At 44.3% G+C, this 17,586-nt stretch overlaps 1 protein-coding gene across 3 annotated transcripts in view; it reads left to right on the top strand.

Annotated features, from left to right (window-relative positions):
• The window catches only part of FAM120C (family with sequence similarity 120 member C), a 120,255-nt gene extending 105,955 nt beyond the window's left edge, over window positions 1-14,300 (top strand). For all 3 annotated transcript variants that reach the window (XM_005593672.5, XM_005593671.5, XM_005593670.5), the window contains 3 exons: window positions 907-1,045; window positions 2,079-2,136; window positions 9,404-14,300. In XM_005593672.5, the coding sequence (XP_005593729.2) occupies window positions 907-1,045; window positions 2,079-2,136; window positions 9,404-9,467 (261 nt within the window). In that variant the 3' untranslated portion in view covers window positions 9,468-14,300. The remainder of the gene's footprint in view (window positions 1-906; window positions 1,046-2,078; window positions 2,137-9,403) is intronic.
• The last annotated feature ends 3,286 nt before the right edge of the window (window positions 14,301-17,586 follow it).

Raw genomic sequence — 17,586 nt, 5'->3', positions numbered from 1 at the left:
TAATTTTCTGATAACTAGATGTTAAGACATTCATTCTCTCAACAAATACTGAATGCCTACTATATGCTAGGCTCTGTGATTAAAAAATGAATCACCTGTACCATACTTGCTAAAGTAGATGTGTACAGATCTTCGGCCCTCCTCACTGAATGTGCTTCCATCATGACACCTTTCTGTTATCACAGAGTTTCTATTTTTTTTTTTTTTTTTTTTGAGACAGAGTCTTGCTCCATCGCCCAGGTTGGAGTGCAGTGGCGTGAACTTGGCTCACTGCAACCTCCACCTCCCGGGTTCAAGCGATTCTCCTGCCTCAGCTTCCTGAGTAGCTGGGACTATAGGCACAGGCTACCACACCCAGCTAATTTTTGTATTTTTAGTAGAAACAAGGTTTCCCCATGTTGGCCAGGCTGGTCTCAAACTCCTGGCATTACAGGCATGAGCCACCATGCCCTGCCACAGAGTCTTTTTATCAGAGAGAAATGGAAATAAGAAGAGTAGGTGGTGGGTTGTAGGATCTTTTGTCCACCTCTTATCCTGCCTTGTACTTACAATACTTTTTTCTTCTTTTTTTTTTTTTTTTTTTTTTTGGAGACAGAATCTTACTCTTTCGCCCAGGCTGGAGTGCAGTGGCATAGTCTCAGCTCACTGCAACCTCCACCTCCTGGGTTCAAGTGATTCTTGTGCCTCTGCCTCCCCAGTGGCTGAGATTGCAGGCACGCACCACGGTGCCTGGCTAATTGTTTGTATTTTTAGTAGAGACAGGGTTTCACCATGTTGGCTAGGCTGGCTCTGGAACTCCACTCCTGACTTCAAGTGATCCACCCGACCCGGCCTCCCAAAGTTTTGGGATTACAGGCGTGAGCCACCACACCTGCCCCATTACCACCATTCTTTCTGTCTTGCCAGGTCTCCATCCAATCCCACCCCAAGGAGGAAAACTGGAGATTGCTGGAATGGTTGTGGGCCAGTGGGCTGGCAGCAGATCCTCCAGGGGCCGAGGATCCTTCGGCATGCAAGTGGTTTCTGTCGGTGGGCCAGGAAAGGGGTATGTATCCAAATAGGTTGGTATGAGCTAGTCCCCTTGGGAAAATGCCTATGTATCCTTGGGAAAATGCCTAGGTATTAAATCCTTCTATTAAAGCAAGAAGTACTAACTAGGCCGGGCGCGGTGGCTCAAGCCTGTAATCCCAGCACTTTGGGAGGCCGAGACGGGCGGATCACGAGGTCAGGAGATCGAGACCATCCTGGCGAACACGGTGAAACCCTGTCTCTACTAAAAAATACAAAAAAACTAGCCGAGCGAGGTGGCGGGCGCCTGTAGTCCCAGCTACTCGGGAGGCTGAGGCAGGAGAATGGCGTAAACCCGGGAGGCGGAGCTTGCAGTGAGCTGAGATCCGGCCACTGCACTCCAGCCTGGGCGACAGAGCCAGACTCCATCTCAAAAAAAAAAAAAGAAGTACTAACTAACTTTACTTTTTTTTTTTTCTTTTTTTCTTTCTCTTTTTGAGATGGGGTCTCACTTTGTTGCCCAGGCTGGAGTGCAGTGGCATGATCTCGGCTTCCTGCAACCTCCACCTCCCTGGTTCAAGTGATTCTCCTGCGTCAGTCTCCTAAGTAGCTGGAATTACAGGCCCCCACCACCACGCCAGGCTAATTTTTGTATTTCTAATAGAGATGGGGTTTCACCGTGTTGGCCAGGCTGGTCTCAAACTCCTGACCTCAGGTGATCCACCCACCTCGGCCTCCCAAAGTGCTGGGATTACAGGTGTGAGCCACCGCGCCTGGCCCAACTTTCCGTTTTTTTAAATCAGTCTTCAGTTTACCTCAGCAAATATATAATAACTTGCTCTGCCTTGATGAAAGAGTTTTTTGCCCTAGAGGAGGATATGGGATACAGAACAATTCAGTTCAGTAGAATATAGCAATGACCGAGATAGATGTTCAGTAGTAACACTGAGAAGGGGCATCTGACTTTAAGAGGGGTCAGACTTCCAAGAGGAGACAAATAGTTAACCAAGTGAAAAGGGGTGTGTGGGCTTTATGTTTCTCATGATCACTTTTTCTCTCACTTGCTAAAGGCATGGAAAAGAACAGACTGGTAGAGGATCCAAGGGACACAAAAAAGGAAATAAGCAAGTAAGTATGTTTTTTGAGATATTTAGCTTCTGTTTGATGCCTTTTGCCTTTTCAGCTAAACTACAAGAGATCACATCAGGCATGGAAACCTGAGCTGCTTAGGGGAGCTTCTCAACTCCTTCAGGCATTTGATTTCATTCTAATGGTATAGTGAGGGTTAGCCAGCCCCAAGCTGTTCCTACAGGGCTGCAGAGTCTTACCCTTTTCTGAGTGAGGCCACAAGATAGAAACCAGGTACTGTGTCCTAAAGACCTCCTAGCATACTATGTGTAACATGCAGCCAGAAAGGGGCCAGAGTGATGCTAACAGTGAGACTGCCCATAGCCTGCCTGAGCTTCTGAGGGGCCACCAGATATGGTGGACTTTAAAATATTGGACTTTTTTACCTTTGCTGAATATCTGTGGCAGGAGCATTACCATTCTGCTTATTCTTTTTTTTTTTTTTTTGAGACGGAGTTTAGCTCCTGTTGCCCAGGCTGGAGTACAATGGCACGATCTCGGCTCACCACAACCTCTGCCTCCCAGGTTCAAGCGATTCTCCTGCCTCAGCCTCCCGAGTAGCTGGGATTATAGGCATGCGCCACCACGCCTGGCTAATTTTGTATTGTTAGTAGAGATGGGGTTTCTCCATGTTAGTCAGGCTGGTCTCGAACTCCCGACCTCAGGCGATCCACTCACCTCTGCCTCCCAAAGTGCTGGGATTACAGGTGTGAGCCACCGCACCTGGCCTGCTTATTCTCAATGACTCAGAAATGTCTTGAACTTTCTCTCTGTCTTCTCTCTCTCTCTCTCTCTCTCTCTCTCTCTCTCTCTCTCTTTCTTTCTCTCTCTCTCTCTCGCTCTCTCTCGACAGGGTCTTACTCTGTCACTCAGGCAGGCTGGAGTGCAGTGGCACAATCACAGCTCACTGCAGCCTCTACCTCCTTGCCTCACGCAATCCTCGCAGCTCCGTCTCTTAAGTAGCTGGGACTACAGGTGTGCGCCACCACACCCTGCTAAGTTTTTCTTTTTTTTTGAGACGGGAGTCTCGCTCTGCCACCCAGGCTGGAGTGCAGTGGCAAGATCTCACCTCACTGCAAGCTCCACCTCCCGGGTTCACACCATTCTCCTGCCTCAGCCTCCCAAGTAGCTGGGACTACAGGCGCCCGCCACCACACCCGGCTAATTTTTTGTATTTTTAGTAGAGATAGGGTTTCACCGTGTTAGCCAGGATGGTCTCTATCTCCTGACCTCGTGATCCGCCCACCTTGGCCCCCCAAAGTTTTTCTATTTTTTTTGTAGAGACAGTCTTACTTTGTTGCCCCAGGCTGGTCTCAAAGTCCTGGGCTCAAGTGATCCTCCAGCCTCTTAAAGTGCTGGGATTATAGGTGTGAGCCACTGCGCCCGGCCTTTAAACTTTCTTCTAATCCATGCCTTGAATTATATCACAGTTCCCACTGGTCCTCATTAGTTATGCCCCACCCCACCCAAATACAAACTAGAAGGACCTATTCTTATAGTGATCCAAAATATTGTAGTAGACTCAAGCTGCTGGGCTTCTTTTTTTTTTTTTTTTTTTTTTTTTTTTTGAGACGGAGTCTCACGCTGTTGCCCAGGCTGGAGTGCAGTGGCGCGATCTCGGCTCACTGCAAGCTCCGCCTCCCGGGTTCCCGCCATTCTCCTGCCTCAGCCTCCTGAGTAGCTGGGACTACAGGCGCCCGTCACCGCGCCCGGCTAATTTTTTTTTGTATTTTTAGTAGAGACGGGGTTTCACTGTGGTCTCGATCTCCTGACCTTGTGATCCGCCCGCCTTGGCCTCCCAAAGTGCTGGGATTACAGGTTTGAGCCACCGCGCCCGGCCGCTGCTGGGCTTCTTATAGTATAGCAGCTACCATTTCTTGAGTACCTACTTTCTACCAAGCCTCCTCTAGACATTCTACATGTAGTCTTTAATCCTGGGCAATTTTTTCATCAGTTCTCAATCCTAAATCTATTCTGTATACAGCCAGCCCTCACTGCATCCATGTTAATCCCCATCATCTAATGTTTCCTCAAAGAAGATAAATTTGCTTTAATGTTACTTTTAGCCAAAAGTGGAACTAGATAGTAAGTCTCCCATGCAAAGCATTTCATAATGCACTCCAAAGCTAGAGAACAGTGACTTTGGTAAAGCTTCTCACCTTTTTCTTGAAGCTGCTCAGTAAGGTAAAAAGGATGCACCTAGAAGGAAAGCTAATCACCAGATAGGCTCTCTCATAAGACAGTATAGCCTTGGTGAATTCACCAGGATTCAGGGTCTGGTCATCAGACATACAGTCTGAAAAGCCTGATACTTTTGGTATAATAAGAGTAGATCTATCTCTTAGTGGTTGACTCACACTAACCAAGATCATAGAAATAGCTGTGTGAATATGGCTAAGGGGTGGGGGAAGAAGGGGTGAGAGATAAAGAACTGATTTACGATAAGAAATAGTTATCACAATGTATCACACATTTACTCTTCTAATCACTCTTACAAACACGTGAGCTCATTGAAACCACATAAATACCCTGTGAAGTATTTATTATTCTCCATTTTATTATTATTTTTTGAGACAGGGTCTCACTCTGTCACCCAAGCCAAAGTGCAGTGCACTGCAGCCTCAACCTCCCAGGCTCAAGCAAACTTCCCACCTCAGCCTCCTGAGTAGCTGGGACTACAGGGGTGAGCCACCACACTCAGCTAATTTTTAAATATTTTTTGTAGAGATGGGGTTTTGCCATGTTGCCCAGGCTGGTATCAAACTCTTGGCCTCAAGCTGGGCCTCCCAAAGTGCTGGGATTATAGGAATGAGCCACCGCACCTGGCCTGTTCCCCATTTTAAACAGGAGGAAATTGAGACTCAGAAGAATGAAGTATCTTGCCCCAAATTATCTATCAAGTCAGTGTCAGAATTGACATTACAGCCTGAGCTAACTGATTCCAAAGCCCTATGCTATGCTAATTCCAATATAGCATAACAACTCTAGTTGTTAGAGACAAGCATCAGACTCAGGTGTGGCTGACTCTAGCGTACAGGCCTTTAACCATTACTACTAGAGCTTTCTTTATCTAAGGGCAAGCTACAAGAGAGGCCATGGTATCAGAAGTTTGCTTGGGGGCATGGAATCAGAACAATGATATTAGCTAGCTTTTTTTTTTTAATGAGTCACGCAGGCTGGAGTGCAGTGTTGCAATCATAGTTTACTGCAGCCTCAAACCCCTGGGCTCAAGTGATCCTCCTACCTCAGCCTTCTGAGTAGCTGGGACTACAGGTGCACGCCACCATGGCCAGCTAATTTTTATATTTTTTGTAGAGACAAGGTTTCGCCATGTTGGCCAGACTGGTCTCGAACTCCTGAGCTCAGGTGATCAGCCTGCCTCGGCCTCCCAAAGTTCTGGGATTACAGGGATGAGCCACTGTGCCCAGCCTTAGTGAGCATTTATTGAATTCTTACACTGTGCCAAACACACATGTTCTAAGTACTTTATATGTAGTGTCTCATTGAATCCTTACAGGAACCTACAAAGTAGATACTCTTATTCTATTTTACAGATGAGGCAAGTGAGAGAAAACAAGGGATGGTAGGTGATCTTAAGTTTCTCTTAGCTAAGATGGCTGCAGACACTGTTATCTGCTCTAGAGGTCACCTAGCCAAGGAAATCCTCATTTCAGCTTGGTTTATAGCAAGCCATCTTCTCTGGACAGAGCTGCTGCTGACTTCCTTTTTGACTCTTCTTTTTCTGTTTCAATCGGGACAGAAAAAGAAGAGTATGAGATAATTAATAAAATGTTCCAGCTTATTAAATCTGGTTACACTGTAATCTTGTCTTCCTGAGATTATTCCTAGGCCACAAGAGTTTTATATGTTCTTAAATTCTTTTTTTTTTTTTGTAATTTTATTTATTTTATTTATTTTTTGAGACAGAGTCTCGCTCTGTCGCCCAGGCTGGAGTGCAGTGGCGCGATCTCCACTCACTGCAAGCTCCGCTACCTCCCGGGTTCACACCATTCTCCTGCCTCAGCCTCCCTAGAAGCTGGGACTACAGGTGCCCGCCACCACGCCCGGCTAATTTTTTGTATTTTTAGTAGAGACGGGGTTTCACCGTGTTCGCCAGGATGGTCTCGATCTCCTGACCTCGTGATCCGCCTGCCTTGTCCTCCCAAAGTGTTGGGATTACAAGCGTGAGCCACCGCACCCGGCCTAATTTTACTTTTTTAAAAACAGTCTTGCTCCATCACCCAGGCTGGAGTGCAGTGGCGTGATGTCAGCTCACTGCAACCTCCGCCTCCTGGGTTCAAGTAATTGTCCTGCCTCAGCCTTCCAAGTAGCTGGGATTACAGGAATGCACCACCACACCCAGCAAATTTTTATATTTTTAGTAGTGACAGGGTTTCACCATATTGGCCTGGCTGGTCTTGAACTCCGGACCTCAGTTGATCTGCCTGCCTTGGCCTCCCAAAGTGCCCAGGCTGCAGTGCAGTGGCACGATCTTAGCTCACTGCAACCTCTGCCTCCCAGATTCAAGCGATTCTCCTGCTTCAGCCTCCCAAGTAGCTGGGATTACAGGTGCCCACCACCACACCCGGCTAATTTTTGTATTTTTAATAGAGACAGGGTTTCACCATGTTGGCCAGGCTGGTCTCGAACTCCTGGCCTCATGATCCGCCCGCCTCGGCCTTCCAAAGTGCAGGGATTACAGGTGTGAGACACCGCACCCAGCCAGGCCTGTTCTTAAATTTTTTTTTTTTTTTTTTTTTTTTTTTGAGACATAGTCTCATGTCGCCAGGCTGGAGTACAGTGGCACGATCTCGGCTCACCCCAACCTCCGCCTCCTGGGTTCAAGCAATTCTCCTGCCTCAGCCTCCTGAGTAGCTGGGATTACAGGTGCCCGCTACCACATCCGGCTACTTTTTTTTGTATTTTTAGTAGAGACGGGGTTTCACCATGTTGATCAGGCTGGTCTTCAACCCCTGACCTTGTGATCCACCCGCCTCGACCTCCCAAAATTCTGGGATTACAGGCGTGAGCCACAGCGCCTGGCTGCCTGTTCTTAAATTCTTAAGTGACTTACTTGTAATGTTTTGATTTATTTGTTGACTCCTTCAGGTGGCTAATTCCATCCATTTGTATGGCTGTTATTAGTTTCATGTTATTTCCAGGTTGTTGGACAATACTTCACAGTAAGCCCCGTATTGTACAGACTTTGGAACCAAATGATCTTTGAATCTGGTTCTGCTACTTACTAGTTCTGTGACCTTGGGCAAGTTACTTAGCCTCTCTGCCCTAGTTTTCTCATCTATAAAATTGGAGAAATTGGTATCTATGTTGCAGAGTTGTTATATGAGGACTAAAAGTAAAGTCTTTGTACTTTTTTGAGCCTGTTCATGTTTTCTTTTTCTTTTCTTTTTTTTTTTAAGACAGGATCTCACTCTGTTGCCCAGGCTGGAATGCAGTGGTGCAATCATGACTCACTGCAGCCTGGATCTCCCAAGCTCAAGCGATCCTCCCACCTCAACCTCCCGGGTAGCTTGGACCACAGGTGCATGCCACCATGCCCAGCCAATTTTTGTAATTTTTGTAGACATGGGGTTCTGGTCTCAAACTCCTGAGTTCAAACAATCTGCCCGCCTTGGCCTCCTAGGAGCTTCAGTTTTCTTATCTGTAAAAGGAACAACAGAGTATGTGGCATGTCCAACCACTTAGAAGCTGTTATTATTCCTAGCACCATTCATTAAGAGCCAGCACTGCACTACAAGGTAATGTAGTTCATATCATTAGCAATAGCTATCATGTTCCTGGGATTTACAAAAACCAGGTGATTGTTTTTAGTTATAAAAGATTCTGTGGCTCACGCCTATAATCCCAGCACTTTGAGAGGCTGAGTTGCGCAGATCACCTGAGGTCAGGAGTTCGAGACCAGCCTGACCAACATGGAGAAATCCCATTTCTACTAAAAAACAAAATTAGCCAGGCATGGTGGCACATGCCTGTAATCCCAGCTACTTGGGAGGCTGAGGCAGGAGAATTGCTTGAACTCGGGAGGCAGAGGTTGGGGTGAGCTGAGATCGTGCCACTACACTCCAGCCTGGGCAACAAGAGCGAAACTCTGTCTCAAAAAGAAAAGAAAGATTCTGTGGAATATTGCACATAGATCTTCTGTGTTTGTTTCCTTTTCTTTCATTTGCCTGTCCAGTTGTCAGCATTAGGCAGTGTTGCATGGCAGTTAAGAGAATAGACTTTAGAAGAGTAGAATCCTGGCCCCACGACTTTGTATCTGTGTCTCCTTAAGCAAGTTGCTTTAATCTTTCTGAGCCTCACCTTCCTCATCAGCAAATGGGGCATGATCATATCTACCATTTAGGATCCCCATAGTATTAGAAAAACATATTGTTAAGCTTTGTAAATAGTAGCAGCGTCAGCCAGGCGCAGTGGCTCACACCTGTAATCCCAGCACGTTGGGAGGCTGAGGCAGGCAGATGACCTGAGCTCAGGAGTTCAAGCCCAGTGTGGCCAACATGGTGAAACCCTGTCTCTACAAAAAATACAAAAATCAGCTGGATGTGGTGGTGCACGCATGTAGTCCCAGCTACTTGGGGGAGCCGAGGTGGGAAGATGGCTTGAGCCCAAGAGGTCATGGCTGCAGTAAGCCAGGATTGCAGCACTGCACTCCAACTTGGGTGACAGAGCAAGACCCTGTATAAAAAAAAGAAAAAGTAGCTGTGTCATTATTATGTTGTCATTGCCATTGGATTTCAGTTGGGTCTATATGTTTTCACCCTAACTTCTCAAGATAATACCAGAATGTACTAGGTATCCGGCAGGGCGCAGTGACTCACACCTGTAATCCCAGCACTTTGGGAGGCTGAGGTAGGGAGATCAGTTAAGGCCAGGAGTTCGACACCAGCCTGGCCAACATGATGAAACCCCGTCTCTACTAAAAATACAGAAGTTAGCCAGGCGTGGTGGTGGGCGCCTGTAAACCCAGCTACTCTCAGGAGGCTGAGGTGGGAGGATTGCTTGAACCTTGGAGGCAGGTTACAGTGAGCCGAGATTGCAGACTGCACCCCAGCCTGGGCGACAGAGCGAGACTCCATCTCAAAAAAAAAAAAAAAAAAAAAAAAATGTACTAGTTAGCAACCAGCTTGAGGTCTTCTGGTGTTTTCGAAGAACTGAAGCCGCTTTCTCAGGCTAGCTTATGAATATGCTTAGGAAGGGTCAGCCAGTCTGGATTCCCATTTCCACTGAGTATCTCTGTTTTTAACAGGGCTCTTCAGATGGAGTTTCTAAATCCCTGGAGCTTCATCAAGGTCGGTCTCGCTCCCAGGTAAATGGAAACAGTGGCGCATTGATCAAGGAAGAGAAGAGTGATTATCGTCTTCCAGCTCCATCACAATGTGCCTTATCCAGAGACAGCAACGAGTGTAATAATGGTAACCGCTACTTCCCTATGAAGAATAGGGAGAAGAACCACTTACAAGAGCAAAAGCTAGAAACTGTGGCACAACGGAAAGAGGATTGACAAGCTGAAGATGGCTTCACCAAACCAGGAAGAGGGAAAAACTTTTACTTTTCTGATTTTAGGCCCAAGCTAGAGGAGGATATAAATGCTTACCCTAGATTTCTCCAGGATTTTGGTGGGATGTCCTATTTTGTCCATCTTTTCCCCTTCCCTGCCTTTTTCTGGGACTCCAGATTCATTGGCTGTTTCTGGAGAAGTTCTGGTCAAAGATGAATGGCAGTAAGACTAGCTCCTAGTCTCAAATTGAATACATAGCACCAATAGTTTATTTATCTCCTCTGGGAGCCTAGTAAGGCAGTAGCTGTCAGAAATTGGGTGTCATCACATAAGGTCCTATAGAAGAGTTCCAGCTTTGGTTTTTCTGAGTATTTATAATGATACTCATTATCACAGACTTATATGGCAAACCTATGAGGTTGTGGGAACAGCTTTGGCTTCCTGAGGTTTTGTTGTTTTTGTTTTTTTTTTCTATGAAGTGGTATCCACCTCTTCTTCACTCCTTCTTCCAACTTACCTACCCCTGGATTTTGTACCACCACCTCTAGCTTTGGCCTGACAATCAGATAGGTAGATGTTTTCAGAAAAGTAAGGTAGTAGTATTTTTTTTATACACTTCAAAAAAATTATCAATGGCCTTTGTACTGGAGGATTCAAGTGAATCAGAAAAGTACTGGGCAGATTTTTCCTGCCTCTCAACCAGTGCATTGTTTGTAAAATAGAAGATGTGGCACAGTTCATTCACTCCCTACTGCCCACACCATGAAAGGGTGGGAATCAGTGTAATGAACTTGAGTACGAAAGGGACTCAAAAGACTGTGTGTGTGTGTGTGTGTGTGTGTGTGTGTGTGCGCGCGTGCGCGCGTGTGCATGTGTGTATGTGAATGTGTGGGTGGGTGTATATATGAATGTGTGTATATGCATACACATACCCTTTATATAAAGAGACAGATCTATTTATCTATACATATTTTATATATATGTGTGTGTATGTGTGTATATATGTGTGTATATATATACACATACATACACGGTGATATCCCAGAGGATTTACTCAATTTCCCAGAAATGCTTCCACTGCTATGGAGTGGAAGGTTTCAAAAGACCACACTTTAAATCTGAAATTCTTACTAAGTCACAGCCCATCACAATTATGAGAAGTTGGATGGGCTTCTCTAAATCAGACAAAAAGTACTTTCCAGAAATTGCCTGTTCAGAACAACAAACTCTTGGGTTGTTACAAGCTTTATCTTGAACAGAGCCCTCACATCCCATATGGTGAAAACAGGAGGTTGGAATGGGATTGGGCAGAGTTGGGCATTTCCTTATGAAGGTTTGGAGAGAAAAGGGGGGATGGGAGGTGACTACCATTTGAAAGGGCTTTCAGCCAATTTGGAGGAAATCTCTTCTGGAACTCCAGGGTCAAATTGGTTTCAGGCTAGAATTGATTGACATGAATCCCTGAAGGAGAGAGGACTAGCTTTGGAAAGATAGGGTAGGGAAGTGTGAGGAAACTATTTGATTTTACACGCCTAGATTGTTTCATTTGTTCATTGACATTCTGACTACTGGATCTTTTCATTTGCTTTGCAAGGAAGACTTTAGAGGACTCTGGCCTGGGCCTTGAGAAGAATTCTATTAAAAGATTCTCAGCCTCCTGTGTGACCAGGATTTGCCCAGGATAAAGAGGCTATTCCTCCTTGCTGGAGATAATCTTGAGACAACCTTGCATTTCCAGTTTCCCTCCTTGGACAGCCTAAGTATGAGGGAGGGAAACATGGCTTGCAATAAATTAGCATTATGTCTTCATTCAGGAATTGAGGCTTCCAGCCTCACATACCTCCTTTTGGGCTTTGTGATATTCTTGCCCAAGAAGTACCATTTCTACAGAAATACAACTGACTAATCTTCTAGCAGGGTTCTTTTTGAAAAACCCCATGCACCTTAATCCACAGCAGGTCCTTGGTGATTTTTGCCCAGACAACCAGAAGGCTATTTGCTTACTGCCCACTTACACTGACCAGATCATAGGAAATTGAAAACAGCGTCAGACTATTTAGTTCTAGTCTGTCCCAGATTAAGAGAAGCCATGATTTTCATGGGGAGGGAGCCCTGGAATGCCTTGACCCCTGCCCAGATACTTCTTACATAAACCAAAGAAAGATGACAAGAGTGTACTTTGAACCAGACAGAAGTAGAAACAAAGTATACAAAAACCTCTTCTTTGGAATCAGCTCCCCTAATGTGGTACCCCTTCTTCTCTTGGACCTGCCCAACCTTTCACAACATCTTGAAGGTAGGACTTCTACATCCAGCAAAGGAAGGGATAGTAGTAAATTTACATGGCTTGGAATTTTCTTTCTGGAGCCACCGAGGGATGAATCCTTTGGAGCTCTAAAAGCAACCAGCATCACTGAGCTGTGAGATAACCTATATCTCCATTTTCTAATAGGAAGCACTTGGACTTAAAATTGCTAAGATACTGTTTGCAGTTGCTGTTTCTGTGCATCTTGAATCTATCTGACACAATCAGATGACAGTATTGTTAACTCTCACACCATTAAGAAAATTTCTTACTTTGTAGGCATTCACTGTGAGAGGTAAAATTGCTGCTTTGGCAGGGATGATTCCAGTTTGCCAAAAGGCTTTTCTTCCTTCCACAACCTTTTTCCCCTAGCCCAGGGTGAAACAAGTGGGTCATCTCCAACCTTGATTTTTATTTGGATTCAGTATTTTGGGTTCGGAAGGTTACAAGAAAGAACCATAAATGGCCATATTCCTAGATTTTTATTTATCTGACAAAATACACAACTTAGAAGCTAGGAAAACTAAGGTTCATTCCTGGGAGATGAACTTTTTCTAATTGGAGGACAAATTGTGGAAGGTGGGGTCTGATCTTTGCTGCACCACTTGAAGAGACTGTCATCCTTCACTTGAGGTTCCGTTTCTAGCTGTGATGTGACCTCTCTTGAACAAAGTCATTTGGGAACCCCCAGAAATGACCCCTTTACATTGTAGGACCATAAGCAAAACACTCTGGTTGTGTATAGTCACTGATCCCCAAGGACTTGCAGTTTTTTATTTCTGCTGGTGTGTCTTGGGATCAGCTTATAACTCCTACTCTTAGTCAGTGACCAGTCCAGTGTGGTCTGGACCAGGCCTGACAAACTTCTGCTCACTTGCATCATTTTCATTCTGAGCCAGTAGGACTTTGGGTAGACTTTAAAGCCCAAGAATTGGTACTCGCTTTGGCTAGTGACATTTGATATTTGTCTCCATCTTGATTTCTGACATTGTTGGCCAAGTCACATTAACTTTTTTTGATCACTGAGAAAAACAGTCGAACAAGGCATTACGGAGGGTGGTTGAGATGGAGGGTGGGGGGCAGGAGTGCTTATGTAGGGTAGAAGGAATGTGGGGGTAGCTGTTTGGTTATGGTGATCCAGTCCTTTGGAACCTTACAAGGCTCCTGTGGGCATGTCAGTGTTACCATTACAGCCTCTACGACCCACCCACCTTTGAAAAGTCAGTACAAGTAGACCACAGTTTAAAGTAGTTAGTATAATTCTACTAAGGTTTAATCATTATACTTGTTCACTTCCTGATGCATATTTCCTAAATATGCTTGGGGTTTGGGGTAGGGGGTTGAGTTTTCACTGTTCATTGCGTGTCATCTTATATTTTTTCCATCCTGTGACTTTGGCATCTTATTCGACTTTCTATTTTCTTTTCCCTTGGCTTATTGCAGTAGTCTGCTGGTGCAGGTAGAGAGCTCAGTGCACCTATTCCCCTGTTACTGCTAATTATCTTGAATATTGTCAGAGGTTATTTTGATGTTCTAAGAATATAAAGTCATTTTTTACAAAATCATCTTTTCCAGGTTAAAAGCAAAATAAAAAAATCTCCTGTGCTAGGGTGCCCATTTCAGCTTTTGACATTGCCCCTGTACTTTTATAGATGCTCTTTTTGTCCGTGTTGGTAGTAACTAATGACTAGTGAATTTTCATGTAAATGAAGCAAAATAAATATTTCAGATTTTATTAATCTCTCATAACCCGGCCAAATCTGATGACTTCATTTTAATTGCTTCCCAGAAGGCACTTCCCCTTCTACCTTCTATTCTATTCTATTCTATTCTATTCTATTCTATTCTATTCTATTCTATTCTATTCTATTCTATTCTATTCCTAATCTGTTCTGTTCTGTTTTTAGAATAACACACTAGGTAAAGAAACTTTAACTGCAAGGAGTCAGTGACTTTTAGTGCTCCCTGATAAATGATGTTATTGACAAAAGTAAAAAATTATTTCATTGTTTTTTTCCTGTATTACTATCTCCTCTCCTGTGCTCTTGACAGTGTGTTTAGTGGATGGATAATACGTATTTCTCTTTCCCATTCCCAGATTCCAAATTCCCTGCCTTTTTGGCCCACCTCACCACAAAAGCTCCATAGTTTATTAATGTAAGTTTGAATGGATGCTTCTTTAGGGAAACTGCAGGAGTTAATGGAAGAGTTTCAGAAAGGAATGAGAATGCCTCAGGAGTTGTTCTGTGATGGAAATTGGTCTGTTGTTCTGTTAATGCGGATGGAAAGAAACTTACAACGCTCAATAAAAATCTATTCTTTTAGTAAAAAATTGTGAAATAATTTTGGGTGTGTGAAGTTTGATTTCTTTTCCCATCTCTGGATCCCTTTCTGCAAATGGGGGATATACTTGTCTCAATTCAGAAGTGTTGCACAGAGATTTAGGAGTCTATCTGTATAATATCAGGGCAAGAGACCAAGTACAAGAATCATCAAAAGGTAGAGCCTATTTAGCCTCCTGGTTAACTTCTTTATTTGGATGTCCTAAAGGCACCTTTGTCTTGACATTTCCCAAACTGAACCCATCTTTCTGCGGAAGGCTGTGCCTCTCCATCAGTGACACTACTTTCTACTCAATTGCCTAAACCACAAACTGACCTGGGAGTGAACTCTCTTAGACTTGTCCCTCACTTCTCAAATCCAATTGATGAAAACATCTGTTGATAACACTCAACCATTTTTCTATTTCTCACATCTGTTTCCTCTTTTCTGTCCTGGCTCCTGTGGCTTAGTGGAGGCCTCATCATGTCTTACTAGACTGTTGCAGTTGTTTCCCATCTTACTCCTTAACTAGGCAATTTTAAGCAACATTTTGTGTCTAAGTGTATATACCTTTTTCCAGTGAAAGGGCCCATACCTTTTTTCAGGTTCTTAAAGGAATCTATGACACAAAAGGATGGTAAGAACCATTGCTTTAATCCACCGTGCTTAGTAGCTTCTAGAGTAAAGTGTCCCTCTAACATGCTACTCCCCCAACTCCACGGTCCCTTCATGATCTGGCCCCTGACCACATCTCAGCTCATTTACTACCTCCGTACTCCAGCCATAATAAAATGCATCCCATACACATTAAGCTGTCAATATCCATTTCTTCTCATTTGCTTGTACCATTGCTAAAATTCCTTTCTCCCTTTGTTTCTGGTGCAGACTCAACTTATTCCCCCAAGATTCAGCTCATGTCTTTATGATTCTTTTTCTGATCCCCAACTCGGTGATGAGTACAGACTCATCACAGCCAGCCCCTCTAGTGCTTTGCTGCATCTTTGCCCCTAGATTACACTTGTGAGCAGTGACTGTGCTTGACCATCTCTGTGTTCTTGGCACCTACTGCACAGCATGCACTTAATAAATGTTTGATGAATAAGTCAAGGACACCTAAAACACTTTTGAATAGGTCCTTTGGTACAAAGCAGATTTCAGACTCAAGGCAGAGGATATGTTGGTGGCAAAAACTCAGTAAGATTGAGTATGAGGTTTCAGCCCTGGATGGTATTCACTTAAATGTGTTTTAAAATTGAGCTCTGAGTCACCTTTGAGCCAAAGCGAGATGCTTTGAGCAGAGTCTGAAGCCAGGACTCTAGGGCATTCTTTACTGCTTCTGCCCAGTGACTGTAGCTGGGCTTGGCCTCTCTAACCACTTTGTGCCTTGTGTGTACAGATTCTAAAAGGAAACAGCTGAGCCTCAAGATGAACATTAGAGGCCTGCTGAAGCTTGTAAACACTTTATCCTTAAATGAAAAATTATTTATAACATCTTTTGTCTTATATGGGTTCATTATAGCTACAGATGTCTTTTCCTGGCCTTTGATCTTTGAGTGTTGGGATGGTGAAAACTTAACAGTAGGAAATCTTTAGCATTTGGCTTTTTAAAATGACCATTTATTGTGGAACTATTAGGTACCAGGCATAGTACTAAACTCTCATACATTATTTCTTATCCTTAAACAACTCTCCAAAGTATGATCCCTACTTTACATATGAGCAAACGGATTGAGTGGTGCCCAAGTTCACACACAGCTAATAAGTAATAAACCCCAGGTTGTAAATGTAAGTCTGTTTTGACTTAGATAACTCATTTCTGCCTCCCCAGCATTCCTTCCTTATTCTGGCAATTAAGCCCAGTTTTCTCCTTTGGGGAAAGTGGCCATCTATCTTGGGGTAGAGTTGGGTTGACCATATGGCTTCATCTCCCCCAGCACAGGGATGGAGGGGTAGGTGACCCAAGCAGGGCCAATTGTAGTGCTTTTTCATGGAGTTGAGGGAGAAAGTTACAAAGAATGAAAATATCCCTTTTAAGATTACAAGCATTAGGAATAATGTGAGCCTGGAACACTGCCTTCTGTTTACATCTTCCACAACTAGCCTTTATTGCATGTGAAAAATATGAAAATTCCATAATAATTTAATAGCAGATACACAAAGGCGTCTATTGAGGGCCTACAATGTGCAAGGGAGAGAGTTCTAGACACTCTATGTACATTTTCATTATTCAGTCCTTATACATGTATAATTTCTAACTTGAGAAAAGGAGAATGTATCAGTCAGGATAGGCTAGGTTTTGCTGCAATGATAACCCCCAAATCTCAGTAATTTAACAAAAGTATACTTATTGCTCATATGTCCAACAGGGATTGACAGCAGAACTCTGTTCATGCATGGTGACTGGTGAACACTAACAGACTAGTAGAAATTCCATCACCGCCAGGCGCGGTGACTCACACCTGTAATCCCAGCACTTTGGGAGGCCAAGGCGGGCGGATCACCTGAGGTCGGGAGTTCGAGACCAGCCTGACCAACATGGAGAAACCCTGTCTCTACTAAAAATACAAAATTAGCCCGGCATGGTGGCGCATGCCTGTAATCCCAGCTACTAGGGAGGGTGAGGCAGGAGAATCACTTCAACGTGGGAGGCGGAGGTTGCAGTGAGCCGAGATCGTGCCAGTGCACTACCGCCTGGGCAACAAGAGCAAAACTCTGTCTCAAAAAAAAAGAACCAAAAAAATCCATTACCAAGACTCTACTTTTTTTTTTTTTTTGAGTTGCTCTCTTTTTTTGCCCAGGCTAGAGTGCAGTGCAATGGCATGATCTCAGCTCACTGCAACGTCTGCCCCCCAGGTTCAAGTGATTCTCCTGACTTAGCCTCCTGAGTAGCTGGGATTACAGGCGTGCACCACCACACCCAGCTAATTTTGTATGTTTTAGTAGAGACGGGGTTTCACCATGTTGACCAGGCTGGTCTTGAACTCCTGACCTCAGGTAATCCGCCAGCCTCAGCCTCCCAAAGTACTAGGATTACAGGCATAAGCCACTGCGACTGGTCACCAACACTCTACTTTCAAGGATCATTTCCATAGTTTGTTACTAGAGAAGTCTCTCTGAATGTGTAGAGCATCAATGTGTTAAATAAAAAAAGTTCCATCACTGAGTCAGGGGAAGGCATATGACCAAAATATACCTTGGCTCTTAAAGCTTAGAGTGTCACAGATCACTTCTCTCTTTTCATTGCCCAAAGCAAGCCACATGGTTGCAGCTAATTTTATAGAGGTGGAAAAATACAATTGTACTA

The sequence above is a fragment of the Macaca fascicularis genome, chromosome X (assembly GCF_037993035.2).
Source record: "Macaca fascicularis isolate 582-1 chromosome X, T2T-MFA8v1.1".
In the NCBI taxonomy this organism is placed as follows: Eukaryota; Metazoa; Chordata; class Mammalia; order Primates; family Cercopithecidae; genus Macaca; species Macaca fascicularis.
This window is presented reverse-complemented; position numbering and strand designations above follow the sequence as displayed.